The sequence below is a fragment of the Sinohyriopsis cumingii genome, chromosome 19 (genome assembly GCF_028554795.1).
Source record: "Sinohyriopsis cumingii isolate HCF-2022 chromosome 19, ASM2855479v2, whole genome shotgun sequence".
NCBI lineage: Eukaryota > Metazoa > Mollusca > Bivalvia > Unionida > Unionidae > Sinohyriopsis > Sinohyriopsis cumingii.
Window position 1 is genome coordinate 27,842,537 of NC_142979.1, and position 22,838 is coordinate 27,865,374.

The following is a 22,838-nucleotide window of genomic DNA, read 5'->3' on the forward strand; positions in this document are numbered from 1 at the left end:
ACTGAAGTTAAATGGTCTTATCTTGAATTCCTGGGAATTCTCTTTGGTCTGTAGAATATCAGTCCATTCAAGGGACTCCATATTTTTGGTTGAAAGCCGAAAACATGGAAATATTCTCAAGCAGCATTGTACAGTGTGGAACTGTAATTTTCTTTACTACTTTTCCAGGACATTTACATCTCCATAGCGGTTTCTTTATGTTCTCAGAAGGTTGCCATCCTTATTTAAAATATACACAACCTGAAAGTTTTTAAATTCATGAAGTTACTTCTGACGCCCAGCGGGAAATGAGCATATAATTGTTTCTTAGTAAATGATTGTAGGAGTAGGACAATTTGCAGTGTTTTTTTTGCACATTATGAACTGCACAAGTTATACATAATGGTTCAGTAATATCTTTCTTCATTGTGTTCATGTCAAGGGAAAAGACTGTTATTGATTACAAGTTAGAAATGGCAGCTCCAATTACTTTGAATTTGTGAATAATTGTTCCACTCCTATCAAATAAATACATGATGTGATGAGAGTAATTACTGCTAACATTATATTTATATTAGCTCCCTATTTAACTCCATCCCTGTCGTTAACTTCATCCAGCTGGATATAATAAACTAATGGACGAGCTTATTAAAATAATATGAGAGGCCTGTGAGTGGTCTTTCAGTCTTCATTTATCGTGCAAGACATGGATGAAAATTATCTAAATCAGATGCCATTAGCTTATTCACTTCATTTCAGGTACAAAATTGAAATTCTTATGGTGCAGTAAGTTCAAGGAATTGCATTGGCACATTCACTGAAAAATACTATTTTCTCATACCAGCCATGGCAACTACTTTATCAATTGCTCTTGGTTTCATAGTATTACTGGGACCTTTATTGGTCCATGGAGACTTAAGGAGGAAGAAATTGTTTTCAGCCACCAGTGTGTTAGAGCCAGTAATGTGAATAATTATCTGTTTGTACAATCCTGGCAGTTGAAGCAATTTTTGGTCTGATGCTCCTAATTGAGCCCAGGTGAAAAGTTGACATTTACATGTCATTAATGCATTCATCAGGCAAATAGGACCTTTTTATATTGGAACTCTGTGTTTTATGATTTCCTCTCTCTGGAAATCAATTTGCCATTAGTGTGAACTATACTGTTCTGGTTATTGATTTGAGACTGATCTCTGCACTTTGGGATATCACTGACTGACTACATGAAATTGACAGTCTCGTAAACATGTCTTGATTCTTTATCAGTAGATAACAGGCAGAAATTAATTACCCCATTTAGTAATGGTACCTGTTTTTGATCATTAATGTTACATTATCAGGCTAAAGGAAATATTTCATCCCAAGAAATACGAGCTTGTTATCACCAGTTTGGTCATCAGCATCAAAAATAGCTTTTTTCCACACATTGTTGATAGAAGATTAAGGCTCTCATGTCTTTACTGAGATGTAGCGACAGGTCAATTGTCAGGAACAGTAGAAATACAGATAATTTAATTAATGTGGAAATAGAAATGCAGTTAGAGCAAAGATATTGTTGAGTGCATCTTTCCGCTATTATCTTTCCACTATTAAACAGAGATGGAATACTTAAATGTAGATGTGAAGATTTATGTGGTCAACCTTTCCATGGCCAAAGAAGCTTAACCTTTTACATTCAAAATTGAATTGGTGCAAGCAATTGCTGCTTATTGATGTAAGTAATCAGTACTTATAATGGACAGAAGCGATTTGGTGCAAAATAATTAGTGCTTAAAACAGTAAGAATCAAATTCATGCAAGCAGGCAGTGCTTAAAACAGTCAACTTTCAAAGCAAAGATATGCAAGTGACATCCATTCATGTGTTCATAGTGTTCTGCCTCATATGTGTAAACTGTGCCATTTGAATGAATGGACGCCATTGGTGAACGGATGAAAATTTATCATGTGCTTTGACATCTAAATTAGACATTCATTGTTGTTACTACTTTGACTAATGCTGTACATGATGTGAATCAGACAACCTACAGAGACCATTCAAAAGTTTGGGGTTCCTCATATTTTAATCATTCTTATAGAAATTTTTATCTTTGGCTTTCTTTAGCAGCATTTGTTGTTTTCGAATTATAAATGCATGTTGCAGTTATTGAAAGTTCTTTTCACTGAATCTTTGTTTAATTTTGGAAATGGTGTCCTTTTATAATTTGATGTTAACTTACCCTCATGTGATTTTGCATTTCCAGTATTGTCATGTGACTTCAAGAAAGGGACAAAACAATGCGCATGATTTCATTTGGTGGCAGTGTTGACAACTCTGCCTTTTGTGCAAGTCAGTATTTAAGATTTTTTGCAAGCCTGCAGTATTGAAAAGGCTATAAACTACATTCCAGCTGTACATTTGCTTGCCATCCCAGCTCAAGATTATTATTAATGACAATATAAGAGAAGACACACTATGTGGGGACATTTTTGTTGTCTTTGTTGGCAGAATCTTACCATTTGCATGTAATAATGTTCTGATCCAGTGTAGTTAATTTATTGTGTGGGTTAGGAGGAACACTTTTCACATTTACACACATGCAGGACTATTTTTCATGCAAAATTTGTTCAGCCAGCCTCACGTGACTTGTCACATGACCATCATCCTACTTCAGTAATACAGGATGTCCTACTTGTGTGTTGATTGGTACATTGCTGCTGTGCCTTGTTTTCATGAGTACATGGGAGTTATGTTGCTTTTGGTTTAATCTCATAATGTAATATTTCGCTGAACTTTATAATCGTTAACCAGGTTTCTTGCTAATTTTTGCAGGGTATGCAAACAGATACTGATTAATATGCTCTTTAAAATATCCCAAATATTTTCAAATGCCTATTTTGTTCTTATTGTTTTGATTGTAGTGAATGGGTTTTAATTTGTTGTCATAGTTGTAGCTAAGAGGTGCTAATTTGTTGTCTTAATTGTAGTGAAGAGGTGATAATTTGTTGTCTTAATTGTAGTGAAGAGGGGATAATTTGTTCATAATCCATTTTGTTTCTATCCAGGAATGCAAGAAAAATAATCAACCAGATGCACTGGTTTGGGATAATGAAGTCACATGCACTAGTTCTTAATTCAAGACAGACAAGCAGATTCTGAAAGTTCTATTTTTTTATTTATTTTCTGCACTGCAGTGAAATGATACTATTCTATTTTCTTCACAATGTGCACCCCCCCAGTTTATGTTTTGTGCTCCCATTTTAGCCGCCTAGGGGATACAAAAACCGAAAAAGTAGTTCCAACACTTGTAAACAATAACAAAGTGGAGGTCAGGGCAGAGTAACACCATACAAAATGCATGTTGAATAAATTGAGGGGTTTGGGGTGGGGTGTAGGGTGAGGAGCCACTGTGCTAGTCTATATTAGGGCATTCATTCCTGTTCTAGAACACTTAACATTTCTTGGGTACAGTTATGTTCCTGTTATGAAAGAATGTTGTGGATGCTTCAAGTTCTTCCAGATTAATGCAAACGGGCTTGTTAAGATTATTTCTTTTTCTATTTCAGACATATAATTCCAACTCCATACCTAATGTGCATAAAGCCGATGAGTCTGGGACATCTGATTCGGGTGGTGAAACTACTGATCAGTTTGATGGTGATCGTCCTGTAAAGAATAGAGTTCCAAGACGAAGACCGAAACGCAGCACTTCCAGAGAAAGGTCCAGTGATGTAAGTTTCATGTTTATATTTTACAGCCATCTGATTCCAAGCATGTGGAATCAACATGGATATTACCTTTTCTATATACTTGTGTTAAGTTTAGTCCAGCTGCAAACAAAATAGACCATGATCTGCCATTGCATCATGCACCAGCAGATTAGGATCAGTGTTATTTGTTCTGGGTGTCAGTAGTTTGCAGATGGAGTTAACATATAAACAGGCAAATATGGTAAACATGATCGTGCAATTTTCTGATACACCTGGGCTTGTATTTTTCAAGTGAAATTTGTTAAATTTTCTGAACGGTTCATGCAGAATTGAAGGTCATGTCCTTCAAGTGAGAATTATTTTTAAACACTGCATATAAAATGTAATAATAATAATAATAATAATAATAATAAATTTGCTCAAGAAATTGTGTACATGCACTCTTAAAACATTATTTTAAAATATGGGCTACCTAGAATACCCTAAATGGCTGACTCCCAGCTAATTCAGATGATGATTTTATTTGGCAAATACTGGCTGATCATAGCGATGATGACAATGATTTTTAAAAGGTTTTGATGTATTATCATATTAATGGAGGTGGGAAAATGGTGCTTTCAAGTCCAGTGTATATACAATATAGGCACAAGCAGACAGCAGTCTCATCAACCCCCATCTAGCAATATTCCAGAATTAAATGTTGAAATGAAGAGACCATGCCTGATTAAAATTCAGGCAATTTAAAAGTAGAATGACACCTTCATTTCTTTTCTTGATCAGATTAATTTGGCACTGAGGGATCTTGTGCTACAGAACTGTAATGCACTTTAAGGGTTAAGAGAAATTGAATGATTAAAAATCTAAAAAGAAATTAAGAACTAAATATATTTATTGGATCAAAATAACTCTGTCTCAGGTAGACTATGTCACATTGATGGACTTGAAACAGTAATACAGCATTATGAAACCGATAAGAAAACAAGCATGGCAGTCAACAAATCACAGATTCAACATAATGAAACTTAAGAGCTCATGTTAGTGAACTGTCTTATTTTAGTGCCAAGATATCCAATAGACACTATCTTGGAGCTGTAGATAATTGTACATAACAACCATAAAGACTTGTTCAAGCTGACTTATTTAGACAGCAGACTGTGAAATGGGGGATACCAGCACAGAATAGTGTTCCTACACAGATACGGCACAGATTAAGCCAAGAAACAATCAATAGATTAAGGCCTAATCAACTAGAGGTAACATCTTTTTTGAGTTTTGATTTCATTCAGGCTCTGGATCAGGAAGAATGTTGTTGTTGTAGGGTTTAACGCCATTTTTCAGCATGAGACGGGCTATACGTGGCGGTCGGTATAAATGGTAGAGGAATAACCCGGGAAATCCCTGGAAAAAACCACCACCTCACAGGGAGTTTTTACTAAAAGATGACTTCTGATGACTAGATGGTGATGAATAAAAATATGGCCGATTGATATCCAATATGACCATGCTGAAAATCTTGTTATGGCTGCTTCTCTGGAATGGATGGATGTCAGCATGGGGTTTTCAGCTTGAGCCTTATGATGTCTAGTTAGTCTTAAATGGAAATGATGCCAAACTGATAATCTACCTTGAAAATATTATCACTACTCCTAGAATGGATGAGAATATCAACATGAGGTATTTATAACATCTTGTTATGTCTACTTGGTCATATTTGTGCCATTCAGACATTCAATATGCCCGCCACAGTGGCCACCTGGAAAATCTTGTCACCACCATCTCTCTTGAATAATTCAATCATGTCATAGGGTTTTCACGGAAAGACTTAATATGATGTCTAATTAGTTGTGAATAAAAACATGCCAATCTGACTTTTCATACAAATGCCCCAATGGCCATTATCAAGTATTGATATCATCACTTCTACATAGCTGGTCCTATCATCAAAGTGTGTTCACCAAATAAACTTCTTATAGCGTCTGCGCTCTGGTGGCCTAGTGGTTAGAGCATCCGCCTCGGATGTGGGAGGTCGTGGGATCAGGCAGGGATGTGGACATATCTGTGTCTTGTAGATATATTTCTAGTTTCTCCAAATTAGCATGTTTGATTTTGAAGGGTTGACAGATGAGTTTGACGATAAATGTTAATGTTAATTTTTTTGTCCCTTTTTTTATTTTCTCAAATTTAAATCTGTAAAAGATGAGATATTCTCAGGTATTGTTATTATTTGTTTCAGGTAAGCACACATTCCAGTTCTGGCCGTGGTTATTTGGTAAGTATATGTGATTATTTATACATATATATATGGTTCTTTGTTAAGCATACATGGTTATTTTGTAAATACACATGTTGAGAATATCAACTGCTCACAGTTTAAGTCGTATAATCCGGACACGGCTTCACCAGTTTTCAGTCAGTTTGGGCACAATTTTACAAATATGATTTCATGGGGACTTATTTGAAAAATTTTCATTAGCCCCTTACTTCAAGAATTGTTTGGTTTTTTTTTTAATTAAAAAAAAACAAACATGGTAGATGAGTATGATTTTTCTCACACGTTAAAACCTGAAGTCCAGCCTAATTTTTTTTGTTTCAAAAGTAGAGAAGAGGGTTTGCTTTATGACAAGCTGTTTTAGGATTTATGCTAATTGATAAAGGGTCATGTGAAAATTCAACCAATAGCATGAAAATCATGTAGTATATCTTCAAGCCTTACCTATTTTTTTTCTCATAAATTTTCTCCTTTATTTCAAAAAGGTCTTTTTTTTTTCAGGTGGAGGTGTGAATTCTTCACATGTATTTTCAGTTTTAGAATGGCCTTATTAGAAAAATATAACCCTATTAAATAAACATTGGCCAAAACTTGTATAATAATATTTGCTAGGCTTATCACTAAGTGTGGTCTTATTGCTGGATAAATATGGTAATGAGAAGTAATTTTTTTCTTTTCAACGCTTCACTAGTTGAGTACATTTTGAATATATGATATATTGCAGTTGTTTCACTCTATTATTTAGCTTTGTTGAAGGAAATGTTTTCAGCTCGTTGCCTTTAGTTTGAGTTGTTTGCTTCATAATTGATATCGGTCCACAATTTTAATGGTTGACCTCTGTTCGAGACCCATGTCAATATAGCCACAAGGTGAAAGAAAGCCCTCAACACACAATTTCTTGTACAGCCACTAATGGTGGCAAGGCACTTAAATTCATTGTATTCACTTTTGACAGGGATCAATTTTTCTTTTGGATTACTGTAGCACTGCTTTATCAACCCCATTCAGATTTAATATGCCACTTCAATCAAAGAAAACTTCATTACACACCATCCCATGATCCTTAATCTGATGAATATTAATGAGCATTGTTGGTCTATTTTCAGTGTGATAGTGAAAGCGGGGATGAACGGGTGAGTAAGCACTCTGCATTTGTCTTTTTTGCATCTTGTATTGATTTAAACTCAACTCTTTGTGTCATTTATTTTTGTCAGTGCAGTATATATTGTTCTCAAAGGCGACAGAGTTCAGTGCAGTACAGTTCACAGTGATAACTAAACATTAGATTTCACATGTTCTCTCTCCAGCATAATTGCTTGTTATGTTATTGTGTTGAACAAGACTTGCTCAGTCTTCTATTTCAGCCTGGTTTATTACACCACTACAAAGTGCGATAAAGAGAACAAGGAGATTGGAATTGTATTCTCAGTCAAAAGGCTTATAAGGTGTTTTGCCTCTAATTTTACCTGACCTCCAACCCTGGCAAGTATTGACAGTCTTTGACTCGACTATCATCTAGCTTAGGCTATTGTGCAGGGTATTCTTCCATTTAAATGGGCAGGCGCCAACAAAGAGCAACTAAAGGGGCAGGACTTACTCTATAATACTTTGAAGTGGGCTTGAGAAATTAGTTTGCTTACCACCTCCTTGCTGAGTTAGTATCTATTTCAGTTCGGGTCAAGCAGAGTCAGGGATAGTACTTGTGAACATCTCCAAACATGGGCAAATTTTGCATGTAATTCTTGGCAGCCATATTTATTGTTGTAGCTGTGTTTAGTCAGGAGTATCAGCACTCGCTGTACACAATGTAAGGGATGAAAATATACTGTTGGATATTGGATTTGTTAGTTTTACCACAGAAGATCTTGTAACAGGTGATAATTAATCCAGTCAGACACAGGTAAGTGCTGTTTTACATTGTTTAGGTTTTTGTTACTTCTTGTTTCAATTTACCTAGTCAGGTGTGAACTGAACTGTTTTTTCTTTCACCAGATCAGAGCTGTATTATTTTGTTTACATTCTGTAGTTTTTTCTTCATCTTTTATAATCGAACTTCCTATATTTTCATTAACCATAAAATTTTGCATAGATAATCAAGACAAATTATTTTCCCTAATCTATCTCTTTAGAAATTACAATATTTAAAATGTTTAAGAAATGTTAACTGAAAATTATTTGTAAATGAAAAATGAAATGTCTGGATAAAAAGTAATTAAAAATATGCTATTCTGTTTTACATTATGATTATAAAATATCCACATAATTTGGAAAAATCTATGGGCAATAATTTGTTATGTCCTTTTGTCACCCATGGCTGCCTGTGCAGAGATTTCATTGTTTTTCATGAATATACATAAACAATAATACATCACCAACAACACGTCATTGAAAATGGCCTTTTTTCAATCGATAATCCACTGTATTTGAAAGAGAAACTTCTATTTTCTCATTGAAGCTGCATGAAAGGTCATGTAGGGTCACATTGGCAGGAAAATTGTATTTGTGCTCTCAGTGGTTGGTTATGTAGGTTTATGCATATTTATGTGAAGCCAGGAAACCATAGCACAATCATCCATGGTGATAATGGAGCATAGTGGATTGTCATCCATGGCTTGCGATGATGGTGCGCAGCTTGTCTACATCATCACTGCATGTAATTTTAACACTTTCCGTAATAAGGCCTTTAGGAGGGGGACAAAAGAATACACAGTGATGTAGAATAATATGTTTTCCTGCCTGAAAATTGGAAGTAATGCTACTGATAAATACATTCTAAGTACCTCATCAAACAGGTATAATCAATCAAAATTCTATTGCAACTTTGATGATATAGTAAAAAGTACTTTGTGAAGGAAAACTGTACTTAGTTGCAGGTAGGGTGTGCAAAAACAAACAAGGTATTCAGTTTTAGAAATGTCTTGTCATTATCTTGCAGGATTTCTTTTTACTGACAGAAAGAAAAGGAAGAAAAATTTGAAAGAATGGGAAACATTATTTTACAATTTGCCTAATTTATGTCCAAAATATTTGCTTATTAACATTGCTTAACTTGGCTAGAGTCATATTACCATATTAATTCACATCTAGAAGGATCACATTGCTTATATTCGGGTGAGTTAATTACACCTTACATTTTTATCAAGTTCTGGATGTTAGTGACATACATACACACACACACACACACACACTGACACACACAACCCTGATCTACCAATTCATTATGTATTGACAGATTTGGATCAGTGTTTTTCACTGTTAGGTGTGTGTTATACCAGAGCAAATCTGTTACTGTATTTCCAGTTGGGGGCCCCAGGTGGGCAAGTGATCTAAGGTACTTGCCTTTACAAATCACTCAGATTTCTCCAGGTGGGTTAGAGTCTAGGTTTTACCAACATCGGTATTTGAGAAAGCTTGGTAGAAGCTTTATATGGGCTGGTAGTTCTTGGGGACTTCCCTGGTATGTCCTCAGTTAGATATGCTGGCTGCCATGTGTAGCCTATCATGTGCTGAAAAATGGTGTTAAACCCCACAAAACCAAAATTTCAAACAGAATTTCCTTTTATTATGCTTGAAGACGATCTTACAAGATTCCATTTAAGTTATCCAATTTATTGTGTCATCTATTAGTGGTGAGATGCGGACATCACTTTTACATTGATAATGTTATAGATTTCATATTTACATACCATCATTGATGTGAACCTCCTGAACAGGAGGGTTTTCTGAAAGATGAGTGATGTCTCTCATCCCTCTGGTTTCTGAAATCTCTCATGTACTCAAAATTATTATTGAGAAAATGTATTTTTATTTTAAAAAATCACATCTTGCATCCATTGTAGCATGTCTTTGGTAATACTACCTGTGATCTTGTGACAGTGAACTGGATTAAGCAGGGCAAGATGATTTAGTTATGAATTTCAAGCAGCATACAACAATTAACATCCCTTTTGATTCTGTTGGCAAGGTCAGTTGGCTTGAGTGTTTGAAGTCAACATTGATTATATTCTGTGTAACCATAATGCCAAAAGGATTAGAGAACAGCAGAACCTGCCTTGAAAGACCACCCCTTCTGCCAAAAAATAATGGTCTCTCAAGACAGGTTGTCTCATAACAGGTCATAACATATAATCAGTAAATCTGTGCATGGAGATCATAGTCTCTCAAAACAGTTGGTCTGTCATTGCTGTGGTCTCACAAGACAGGTTTTACTATATTAATTGATTATGGTTGAATTAATAAAGAGCTAAATCTACATAAAGCAGGGTTGGTTTGATTTCAGTGTTTACAGTTTGTTGAGATATCTAAGCATACCTTATCTTCCAGTACTGAAATGCCAAAATCTAAGCAACCAAAACATAACTGAAATTCAGTGATGGATGGAAATGGGAATTTTATTAATTTGAATTAAGTTCAAAGGATGTGAATATGCATTCTGCCTTTCCTTCTTTGGCCAGAATCTATCATGATTCTACCTAATTGGGCTGCACTGCAAAAGTTTTATATTTTAAAATAAAATCATTAATATATATATATATATATATATATATATATATATATATATATATATATATATATATATATATATATATATATATATATATATCTGTGTGTGTGTGTGTGTTTTTTTTAAAACATTACTTTTAATAAACACCATATAGCCATTATGGTGCTGACCTGGCATTAAAAGCTAATAGATACTTGCATTGTCTTGAATGATTTATTATATGGAAGGAATTTAAAAAAAACAACATTTCTCACTTTATACTTTCAACTAAACTCTGAATCAGCACCATATATGCAGGACTGTGTGGATTTGACACTAAGCGTTTAAACAGAAAGCTGCATCATTAAACTGTCATTCACATGTGAGCTTTTTTCTATGCGATGGTTGTGTTATTTATCAATTATGCAATGCATCACGACAAAACAGCTCTTTACTATTTCTGTATTTTGCTTTGTTAATTATACTGTAATAATCCTTCCATTAGATCAATGTCCTTGGGTAATACACTTTACACTGATTGCCTCAGCACTAAATAACCTACCTGTGCTGTAAAACACCAGATCAGAATGATCGGTTTGGTTTGATTTTCTATGGCTTGACATTTTTGGTTTGATTTTCTATGGCTTGACATTTGACTGCATATTAGGCAAAATCTGAACGATTAAAGTCATTCCCGTTTAGAGATTAATTGAGTGGATTTACATAGTAAAAATCTTCTTATACATTTTTATCTAACTCTATCTCACATATTACCTTTATAAAATGTGTGGCATTCAACTAAGTAGGCTTTAAGTAAATATTTAGTGATAATCTACATACACTCTATGCCAAAGATAAAGAGGCACCAGTCTTGTACATTTTTTTGCTAGCCAATATGTAAAAAAAAGAAATAAATGTAGAAGTCTGGAAAGGGGTGGGTGACCATACTTACTGCAGAGCATGTGCTTTTTTTAAAATTAAAATTAAACCACAGCATTTTTTTAACAGTCTGTTTATATAGAAAAACTTCCATAACCTTATCAAGATGGAGTGGGGATGGGGTGGAGAAAATGTTGGTTTATCCAGTGTTTTCTCCAGGACACTTGATTGCATGAGTTCCTCATACACTGAATGAAACCCCTATTAAATATAAGCAAGCATGTGAAAATTGCAAGCTCACTTTGGTGTGAGCACACTGAAACTTTTTACATTCATTAATATTAACGAATTTCAGTCTGATCATGTAGTAGATCAACCAGAATGATGAATTACTTGTAGACTGTTTGAGACACTTTCATTGCTCATCTAGTTATTAAAGGTGTTTTATCAACAGCAGTTGGCATGGCTGTTCAGATTAAAGATGTTTTACCAACAGCACTTGGCAGGGTTGTTCAGATGAAAGGTGTTTTACCAACAGCACTTGGCAAGGCTGTTCAGATTAAAGATGCTTTACCAATAGCACTTGGCAGGGTTGTTCAAATGAAAGGTGTTTTAGCAACAACACTTGGCAAGGTTGTTCAAATTAAAGGTGTTTTACCAACAGCACTTGGCAGGGTTGTTCAGATTAAATGTATTTTACCAACAGCACTTGGCAAGGTTGTTCAAATTAAAGGTGTTTTAGCAACAACAATTGAGAAGGTTGTTCAAATTAAAGGTGTTTTACCAACTGCACTTAACAAGGTTGTTCAAACTAAAGGTGTTTTACCAACTACCCTGGGGGCCCCGAGTGGTTGAGTGGTCTAAAGTGCTCACCGTTCCGGATCACTGCCATTTCACCTCTGTCTGCATGGGTTTGAGCCCAAGGCTTGGCTAGCGTGGGTACGTGGGAAAGCCTGCCAGTAGCTTCTCGTGGGTCGGTGGTTCTTCCCTGGGTTTTCCAGGGTTCTTCCTCCACCAGTTATACTGGCCACCATGTATAGCCTATCTTGTGCTGAAAATTGGCGTTAAACCCTAGAACAACAACAACAACAACCAACTACTCTTAGCAAGGTTTTACAGATTAAAGGTGTTTTACCAACTGCACTTAACAAGGTTGTCAAAATTAAAGGTGTTTTACCAACAGCACTTGGCAGGGTTGTTCAAATTAAAGGTGTTTTAGCAACAACACTTAGGAAGGTTGTTCAAATTAAAGGTGTTTTACCAACTGCACTTAACAAGGTTTTACAGATTAAAGGTGTTTTACCAACTGCACTTAACAAGGTTGTCAAAATTAAAGGGCGTTTTACCAACTGCACTTATCAAGATTATACAAAGGCAGACATGCAGAGCAGTATTAGGTGATAATGTCGTTGCTGTTACATGTGGCTCAAATGCACACAGTGTAATGCTGTTGTAATGTGTGATTGCTGTTGCTGTGCAGATAATGCAGACATTACAATTTATTTATCACACATATATTTATTAAAACATACTATAAAGGTTCCTTTCATAGATATTGTCCTCATACAAAATTTCCCTCCCTTTTTTAAAGAATGAAAACCCACTCTGATGAAAATGCCAGATGGAGATTTCCTCTCAGTGTGAAAATCCTGGAGAACTTGGTGATAACCGTATTACACAGCATCTTAATAATCAATTTGAAGAGAAAAAGAACCATACATCAAATATTTGGTTTAATTTTTTGCTCGTGTATATGATCGAGCTCACACTGACAGTGAGCGGTAATGGTGTGTTTCAGACCATGTAGCCCCAGCACAGTGATAGAAGACTTTTTAATTACAGTATGTGTTGAAAATTAAAAAATGCACAAGACGTGTTGAAATGACAAATATTTTATGCAGTTAACTACCAGTGGGCATATGATACCAACTGGGCTCTTGACTAACTTCTTATCCAACCCTGCAGGTGAAGAGAAATTGTGATTTGGTAGACATTTAAACCTCAGTGGTGATTTCCATTGGTTAACCCAATTTACACCTCAAGGGGCAATTCAGTTGATCAGCGGGCCATTTACATCAATGGGTAATTCCATTGGCCATTGGAAAGGTGATTGACAGAATCCTTCAATGCCAAGAAGTCAATTCAACAACCATTTTTCTTGCTATCTGACAGGGAGGTCTTTCAGCCAGATATAAATTCCCTCTCATTCACGGGGTACTGATTTTGTATGAATTTCATGGCTACGTATAACCATGGTGGATATGTGAGAAAGATTTGTCCATAACTTCTCATGGGTTGGTGGTTCTTCAAGAGGCCTTCCCCCACCCACCCCAGCTCATCCTCAATCAGGTGACACCACCATGTATAGCCCTCGATCATGTGCTGAAAAATGGCATTAAGCCACACAAAACCCAATGGAACTTGTTATTATGTTTATTTTCAAAGACAAATTTTCATGACATAATACCATCTTTACTTGCTTACAAGTCGAGTCCAACTGCAAACTGCACAGACCCAGATCATGAGTTGCATTATGTGCTGGCTCATCTGGGTCTGTGTAGTTTGCTATGGGTAGTCAGTAGAACAAATAACAATAAATCTGCTTTACAGGTGCGTTCATGCTATGGCAGATTAGGATCTTTGATATTTGCAGTTTGTCTTGACTTCTAAGCGAGTATAGACAGTCTTGTATTTTAAAAAGTCTTCATTGTATAACTATTTTTATTGTCAAAGAGAAAAACGACAACATGCCAAGAAGTATAGAGCATTCTGTTTTTTTAAAATTTATTCACTCGTGTTCCACCGTTTCTGACTTGGTTTGTTTGCATTGGAGAGCACAAAAATGATTGCATCCCTTTACAAGTACTTGGCTAAGCTTGCTTGTAAGTTTGTCAGAGGAGAAGTACGAGAGAAACATCGACACAAATTGAATGAGAATTATTTTATCAGTCCGGGAGTTTGTTTCCAAATCAAATTAGTGTGAGAGGAATTTGGATATAATTTGTCAGACTTTAAGAAAACGGAACTACTTAACTGTGACAGCTTGCAGTGGTGTCAAAATAGAAATTTGCCAAAATTTGATTTTCTTGGTCCTGAATTTCCCTCAGGTCCAAAATTTGCATGAAGGCTGTACATGTTTTTACTTAGAAATGTGGATTAATTGCCATTTTTGAACGCAGTGTGCAGAAAAGGTGATTATAGCAAGCTGGAAGCTCGCTACCTTGGAGCAGTCTGTCAGTTAATAAATTGATGGTTTGATTGTCCAAATGCCAGAAGGCAACATTTCTTACAGGAATTGACGTTAACTATTACTTTGTCTTGGGAAATGCCAAATTAGGATGGTAGATAAACTTTCAAATAAAGGCAATTACAAAGCTTGCCTGGAAGGGTTATCTATCATTAGCATGTATACGTGCATAATCGTTACTTCCAAGAGATGTTTAGGTTGGTTTTAAATTTATGTTAATAAAAATATTTAAACTTCACAGTCAGAATTTTTTTTTTAAAGGGAGATTCATATTTTGTCTTTCAGTCAGCAAATGCTTTAATGGCTTGAGAAAGGAAATGGATTATCATTACATGCTTCGTGTCATATTTGTGTTTTTCGTTGTGTAAATTATGTTATTTTAGTACATGTATTAAATTTTATGAATTCTATTAGCAGTGCATAGTTGTGACAATATTAGTGTAAAATATGCCCTTGATAATTATTTTGCGGTACATAATTGCTTAAAATAAAGTTAATGATTCTAGAGATTTTTTTATTTGAATGCACCACTGATATACCAAACAATCAGGGTAAATAAACCCTCAAGTGAATTCCATTAATCAAGTATTTCCTAGTCATAAATTGCCAAATACTTCCATGCCTTACATGGGAATTCTTGCAAAGTTGTCACTCTGAACAGCAAGCCTTTTTTTCTTCAAGAAGTAGGTCACTGTGACCAGACATCTTTCCATCATGTTAATGGTCAAAAGAACTGCATTAATTATACAAACTAGATTACCAGATTATGTTAGAGACTTGTTACGTGGGTTACAGGTCTTTTATGCAGTAAATTTTTATTGACTCTTTTCATACCTACAAAATGAGAATTTTTAATTGCTTTGCATGGCTTTTAGAGACATTATCAGGGTTCCTGCAGTCATGGAAATCCTGGAAAAGTTTGTAAATTTTCAGAAATCATTTAAAGGTTTTGAAAAAGTCATGGAATTTGGTTATTTTGGATTATTCGGTTGCATTTTCATTTGCCAATGCAAAAGTTTTACCAACCTACCTAAATTTAATAATGGATCTGCCAGAGTAGGTTCCCCTAAAACTAAAATCACATTCAGACTACATCCAGGGATCTTACCCCCATTGAAAATCATTGTACTCATGGCACTCAAATGAGAATGACCTATCTGATATGATGAAGTATGCCACGTGCCAGCTTTAAAATATGTTTTTGTGTTAAATTTACATGTTAGGTAAGTAGTGTAGGCTGTTAATTTACATAGTAGGTACTCTTGAATTCGGTGAAAAAAAGGTCTTGAAAAAGTCATGGAATTTATTTTTAAAGCTTGCAGGAACCTTGCATTATGGTCCTGTGTTGCATGGGCAGATTGCTGTAACCAGTAAACATAGTGGAATCAATAGACACAGTTTTGCAACAGAGTGCCTTTTGAAATGCCACAATGCTACCATAACTACTGTGGTCACTAAAATATCGGCTTGGTTTTATATACTGAGTGATAGAGCATGGGTTGTGAAACAACTTGCAGTGTCAGAACCAGGCAGATTACGAATAAAATAAAAAATTATTAAGTTACAAAATGACATGGATTTCAATAATGACTAGTTAAAGTTGTGAATGGCCCAATGCCATTTAAGGACTAGTTGTAAATTGGCATAGTACCATTTCAGGACTATTTAAAGTTGTGAAATGTGCCAGTGCCATTACAGGACTGATTAAAGTTAAGAATTGGCCCAGTGCCATTCAGTGCTTTTTAAAGTTGTGAATGGCCCAATGCCATTTAATGACAGTGCCATTTCAGGAAATTTGTGAAATGACAGAGTGCTGTTTTAGGACTAATTAAAGTAATAGGAAGATGAAATAGCTTGTTTCCATTTCAGTACCAGGTACAGTAAGTATATCGCGTAATGGTCTGGGTCCATTTTAGGACCAGCTAGATTATGAAATGGTCTGGGTCCATTTTAGACCAGCTAGATTATGAAATGGTCTGGGTCCATTTTAGGACCGGCTAGATTATGAAATGGTCTGGGTCCATTTTAGGACCAGCTAGATTATGAAATGGTCTGGGTCCATTTTAGACCAGCTAGATCATGAAATGGCACTTAGGCATTTCAGGACCATGTACATGTAGCTGTTAAGAAATGGCCTGGAGCTGTTTCGAAGTCAGGCAAGGGTGATGAAAATGGCCACAGTCTGTAGTTACCTAGAAGACACAAATTATTGTTAAGTTGTAAAGGATTAATTCAAAATTTATTTTTGCAGTCTTATAAAAGAGAGTAGTAAAGAGATTGGATGCATTTTATCCTGCCATAAATGATGCTGAAACTATGCCTACATTAATTCTACAGATTTTAAAGTTTTTGCATGTCATTGAATGACCATCATTAATTTTGATTGTTGTGCGTAATTAAAAATGACTTGTATAGGTTTTTTTGTTTAATTTGTGACTATTGCCTACAAAATGAGCTGATAATTTTCATCATGAAGCATTTGTGCTGGATTATTCTTGACACAAGACAGTTGCAGGGTGGGGGAGGAGGTCTTTCAGCAACTTGGAAAACAACAGTGTTTCTTTTTTTTTTTAAAGATGTAACTTGCAGAATTCTGCAATCCGGAGTGCTGGATTTTTGCATAATGCGTTTGTTTTAACTGAAGAAAAAAATCAACAATAATAACAGACTGATTGAGCACGAAGGTTCTTAGAGTAGGTTTGGTGTTGATGGGGAAAAAAACCCAACACTTTTGCATTGAAATCTAGGTTCAGCGCACACAGACCAAACGTGACTACAGCAAGTTGTACACAGGCTTAGACATGTCCAACATTTGTGCTGAAAACATGTACCCTTAAAATCTATCATCTGATAATAGCATCTTAATACAATTAAATATTCAGGCTAGACAGCTCTGAAATGAATAAAGAAGAAAGAAAGAACTGAAGCACCATTACTTTGGATATTGATTTCTTCTCATTCTACCAGCATCAGTAATTTGAGTAGAATGCAAGTAGTGTTGGGCTACACTAGACTTGATCTGATAACCTTGTTTTATACCCATCAAACCTAAATGCAGGTGAAAGTAGGAGAACCCTGCTGTATTTGCTGCACATGTGCCATTTTCTTTGGCATTAGAGGATTCATAAATGAAATATTTATTGCTTTTTTTTGGTTACCATAGAAACATAGAGTGCAGGCAGGTCTATTGATTTTAAATGAACTGCTTCAGGAAAGACTGATTGAATGACTTTATATCAAATTGTTGTAGTCTGTACACTTAATTTAGTAAAATGACTGGAGGAGGTTGTGATAGAAAAGGTCATTTGGAAGGGCAAAATGAACCTGGTTAAAATCTGGCAAGCTAGAAGCATTAGAGCTAGTTTTATGCATGTGGTGAATTGGCTTTCAGACAATCAGACTGTTTTGAGGACCAATTAGCACATTATTTTTTTGGGGGGATAAGCATTTTTAATGTTTAAAAATAGTATGGTGATTGGCAAAAGACTTTCAAGGGGTAGAGAATATTGCAAAAATGTAATGAAAATTGATACAGAAATGTATTAAGTTCTGTGCATGTGAAATTGTATTCTTTGAATATTGCAAAATACCTATTGGACCCACTGGGCACCTTTTCATTGCTTGACTAACCCAAACCTAGAGTGGAGGTAAACTTTCACACCTAGCTGAATGATTAGATTAGTCTGGGGATAATTGGAATGTCTGTTTTGGAAGAGTTGATTGACTTGTGTTTGGCCTCATCTTAGAAGTCAACTGAAGTAGAACAGTTTATGTATCACATAAAAATAAAGGTATCAGATTTTAACTATTCCAGTCAACTGTCTCGAAAATCACAAAACATGCATTACTTTATTAATTTATGTGAAATCTGACACATATTGTGTGATTTATCATATACCTGTATTCATTTTTGTTTTCAGGTGTACAACTAATTAAAAGTGTATTGAAGAAAAAAGATGTCAAGTTAAAACTTGAATTTCATTTTTCAGTTCATTAATTAGAAAAATTTGTGAATTTGTAAAATTTTTTACAAAAGGTGTCTAATACATACAACCTAATTCTGTTTCCCATGATGCTGTTTAGACTTTTGAAAGAGTGGTTAATACTGACAAATTTTGATTTTCTATTGTTAAGAATTGACCCATTTTTACATTTACCAATGTATTTCCTTTTCTTGGAGAGGTTTGTTTTCGTTTGGATTTTGAACAAGGATTTTGTCTCCTCCATTTTGGGGGTTACCTAATTTGTTGCTCTGCACAATGTGGCTCTAATGGAGCTGTGTGTCTAGGGGCATTGCCTCCAAACTGTATAGCCTTTCATCAGGTCATGTGACATAAACTCCATTGCCTCCAAACTGTATAGCCTTTCATCAGGTCATGTGACATTAACCCCATTGCCCCAAACTGCATAGCCCTTTCATCAGGTCATGTGACATTAACCTTATTGCCTCCTCCAAACTGTATAGCCTTTCATCAGGTCATGTGACATTAACTCCATTGCCCCAGACTGTATAGCCTTTCATCAGGTCATGTGATATTAAAGCCATTGCCTCCAAATTGTATAGCCTTTCATCAGATCATGTGTTGAAATGACATTAAACAGAAACAAGCAAAGAAGACTGTAACCAAAACTTTGATATGAAGCTCTAAGCACATAACATGCATACATACATACATACATATATACATACATACATACATATATACATATATACATACATACATACATACATACATACATTACATTACACATGCATGCATGCACACACACATACATACTACATTCATACATAAATACAATACAGTAAAATATGTATACACACACACACACACACATATGCATACATACACATATGCATACATACTACAACGTCACCCTCTTAGTAAGAGGGTTGGTTAATTGGGTTTGGCTGGCGTTATCTAGAGGATGACCTCCATTTATATTATAGCCTGGGAAGTGAAAGAAAAATAGAATTTCAACAGAGAACTGAGTGAGAATACAGGGATGAAATGAAGCAATATGAACCCCCTTTGACAAGAAATAACAAATTTAATCAGAACAAATTAATAACGGCAATTACAATTCAAGCTAGATTATCAATATAATTTAACAGGTGTGTCCAATTTGGATTTATTTCTTCATCATAACAAGAGGTGAAAAGAGTGCAGTGTCCATGACCAATTTGCATCACCTTACTGTCCTTGACCATGTATCAACGTCCTCCTAGTACATCCTTCCTAAGCTCTATGCTTCGTCCCTTCATGGACTTCCTGGTCTTTTTATTCTGACCTCATCCTTCTTTTCCTCGAACTTCTGTCTTCTGACTGTCCCATCTCTCTCCCAGAAAGCTGTTTCTTGAAGGACAAAATTACCCCTAAATTTCTGTATACCCCACTCTCTAAGACATACATAAAATTCCCTCACGTTACTCAGAGCATGTTGGCTATCCACACACTGCATAAATTCTGACTTAGTACAGTAGGACATTGACCTCGCTTCCAGCGGCAGGTCTTAAATTACCACGTGGGTGTCTATCGAATATTACTGTATTCTTTTACATGCTACTACATGTTCGATTACTATTGCAAGAAATTCACAAATTGTAACTCACGGCAGTCCTTAACCTACAAGATTATTCAGACTTTACAAAATCAGATATAATTAGGTAATTATCGTTAACTCATGATAGTCTGTATCGTCCTAACAAACAAAGGAAGTTATTTCATATAAACCTATGAAATCCTACACATACGACATTGGATCGCATGCAGTCAATTCTACCAATGGATTAAGAACTGTAAAATTTAAAGGTAAATTGCATAACAATTCTAGCATGAACACTTTCCATGAAATTGAATAAAATAAATTGCATAACAACTCTAGCACCAACACATTTCCATGAATTGAAAAAATGATACATAATATGGAAACCTAGTCATAGCAAACACAGTTGCATAAACAAACAATTAAATAATAGAATATTACGTGAAACTAAAATTGCGTATGTTATTGCTGTTCTCTTTCAGAACTTGTGCATCCTAGCACTAAAACCTATCTTTCTTTTTACAAGACGGCCACCTGGTCCCTTTCTTGTTTAACGAGGAAAGCACTATTCTCTTTAGGCTTCCCACGAAGTCAAGGCTCTTTCCTCTTTCAGGAGATTTCAGACTAAAGAATTTCGACTAAGGTCGTCACTTTTAAGTCTGATTGCTCTAAAGTGTACACCTTAATTTATTCTGCCCAATTGTAGACAGCAGTCCCTAATTTTTCCCGAAGAAATAATTGCTTTCATCAGGTTTAGACAGCTCAGAATCTGTGAACAACGGTGCTTAAGAATTTCTCTTTGAAAAATTATAAGTGGACATAAGTTTCTACCAAGCGGTTAGGGTTGGTAGCTGATATGTTTACTTTCTAAGGGCTGTGTTAAGATACCCCGGTCAATTTCACTGAGTTGGAATGCTGCCCCATTGAAGTTTACACCGACATGGGGGGAGATGAATGAAGAAAGGTCGAAGTGCCCCTTCTCAAAGACTTTTCTGGCTTAGATGCGATAAAATTTTAATGCTCAATACATTCAACTTTTCAGTTCACTGCAGATCAAATTCTGACATACATACATAGACATGCATGCACATCACACACACATGAAACTCTGCAAATTAAAATTAAAGTACCAAGTTACAATGCTTTGGTCTGATGATATTTGAAAACTGAGAGGGTAAAATAATTTTAATACAGAACTGTGCTTTTTATGTTGTAATTTGCATAACCCACAGCCCCTGTGTTCCAAGCAAGACTGCATTGGGAATAAATAAGAAAGAAAGAATCATGGAACACAAGTTTAGAAGTTATTGAACTGATTGTGCATGTGTGTGTGTGTGTGTGTGTGTGTGTGTGTGTGTGTGTGTGTGTGTGTATATATATATATCACATTTTTGTTACACATCTGTGTGAAAGTGTTTGATGTCAGATACACCTTTTTGCATTTTTGTTTGAAACCTGAGCTTGCCAATTAACTGGGAATTATGGTAAACGAAATCTTTCAGCCATGATATCCAATTTTCTCTGGATGGAGTAAAGAAACTTGGTGGTTGTAATATGTCCCTATTACAGCACAGATCAATTTGTTCATGGTATATATGGGACAGAATGACCACTTAAGGTTAAAGCTTTTGATAAAATGTTTTGTCTAGTATTTGTGTATCAAAGGGCTCTCTGATGTTCTTGACCTTTTTTAACAGAGCTTCTATAAGGGTTGTAAAAATTGATTGAAAGCTAAATTTACATTTTTGGTTAACTGCTTGGTGATAATTTACCCTAACTAATGGGAGTCTTTCGGGACAATTTAGCCCTCACTTCACACTGGGAGAAACAATATTGTAGACATGATTATCTATGAAACTCATTTTTACTAGTTAAATGTAAGGTACTTTTGAAGTGTTGATGATTTTAGGGTATCTGTTAAGGGTGAAGAAAGCCGTCAATTACTGACATAGGAAGCTATTTAAACAAGTAAACATTGGCTTATTTGCTGTTAACGTTTGATGTATTGTGGAGCATTTTACACCATGCAGACTGAATTCAATGGAAAGAAAAGCTTCCACAGTGCGCAGAAAAGAAATTGCTATTGATCGACCCAAATTTGTTATGCAAAACATCCACGTTTGGATAGAAATGGGTTTTATATGGTGCATGAATCAGTTCACAGTATTGAAACGGTATTAAACTTGGTGGTGCACACCTAGGGATTTTACATCTCCCATCTACAAGTCAATATCAGCTTTAATTGGAAGGTATGCAGGAAGAAACGGTGAGTGGGGATTATAGGTCTAGTCTTGCTCAAAGCATGCCTCTCCCTGGATGAAAGCCATGTGGATAGTTGCCCATTGAATCAGTGAGGTTTAGAGCTGGATTCTGTCCACATAGATTTAACACAGCATCAGCAGCAGTATTGAGGGAATTTAATAAGGGTTATACCTAAATGGATTTACAAATATATGGATTAGTTCTAGTAATGTTTTTGGTAAGGTATGTACATGTAACTGGTCTGGTTCCATTCAGTTTTTAGTTGATTTAATTTAAGGGAAAACTGCATGCTGTTTGTCAGCAGGGGATAATAATTTAGCAATCTAAAAGAGATTAAGTATGATTAGCAGGTTTTATAGTGCATGTGTGTGTTATAGAATGATTTTATATTATTGGAAGACTCTCTCTCTCTCTCTCTCTCTCTCTCTATATATATATATATATATATATATATATATATATATATATATATATATATATATATATA

At 35.3% G+C, this 22,838-nt stretch overlaps 1 protein-coding gene across 2 annotated transcripts in view; it reads left to right on the forward strand.

Annotated features, from left to right (window-relative positions):
• Nucleotides 1–22,838, forward strand: part of LOC149775332 (uncharacterized) — a 283,479-nt gene that overhangs the window by 157,784 nt on the left and 102,857 nt on the right. For both annotated transcript variants that reach the window (XM_089944066.1, XM_089944067.1), the window contains exons 3-5: nt 3,524–3,688; nt 5,901–5,936; nt 7,043–7,069. In XM_089944066.1, the coding sequence (XP_089800192.1) occupies nt 3,524–3,688; nt 5,901–5,936; nt 7,043–7,069 (228 nt within the window). The remainder of the gene's footprint in view (nt 1–3,523; nt 3,689–5,900; nt 5,937–7,042; nt 7,070–22,838) is intronic.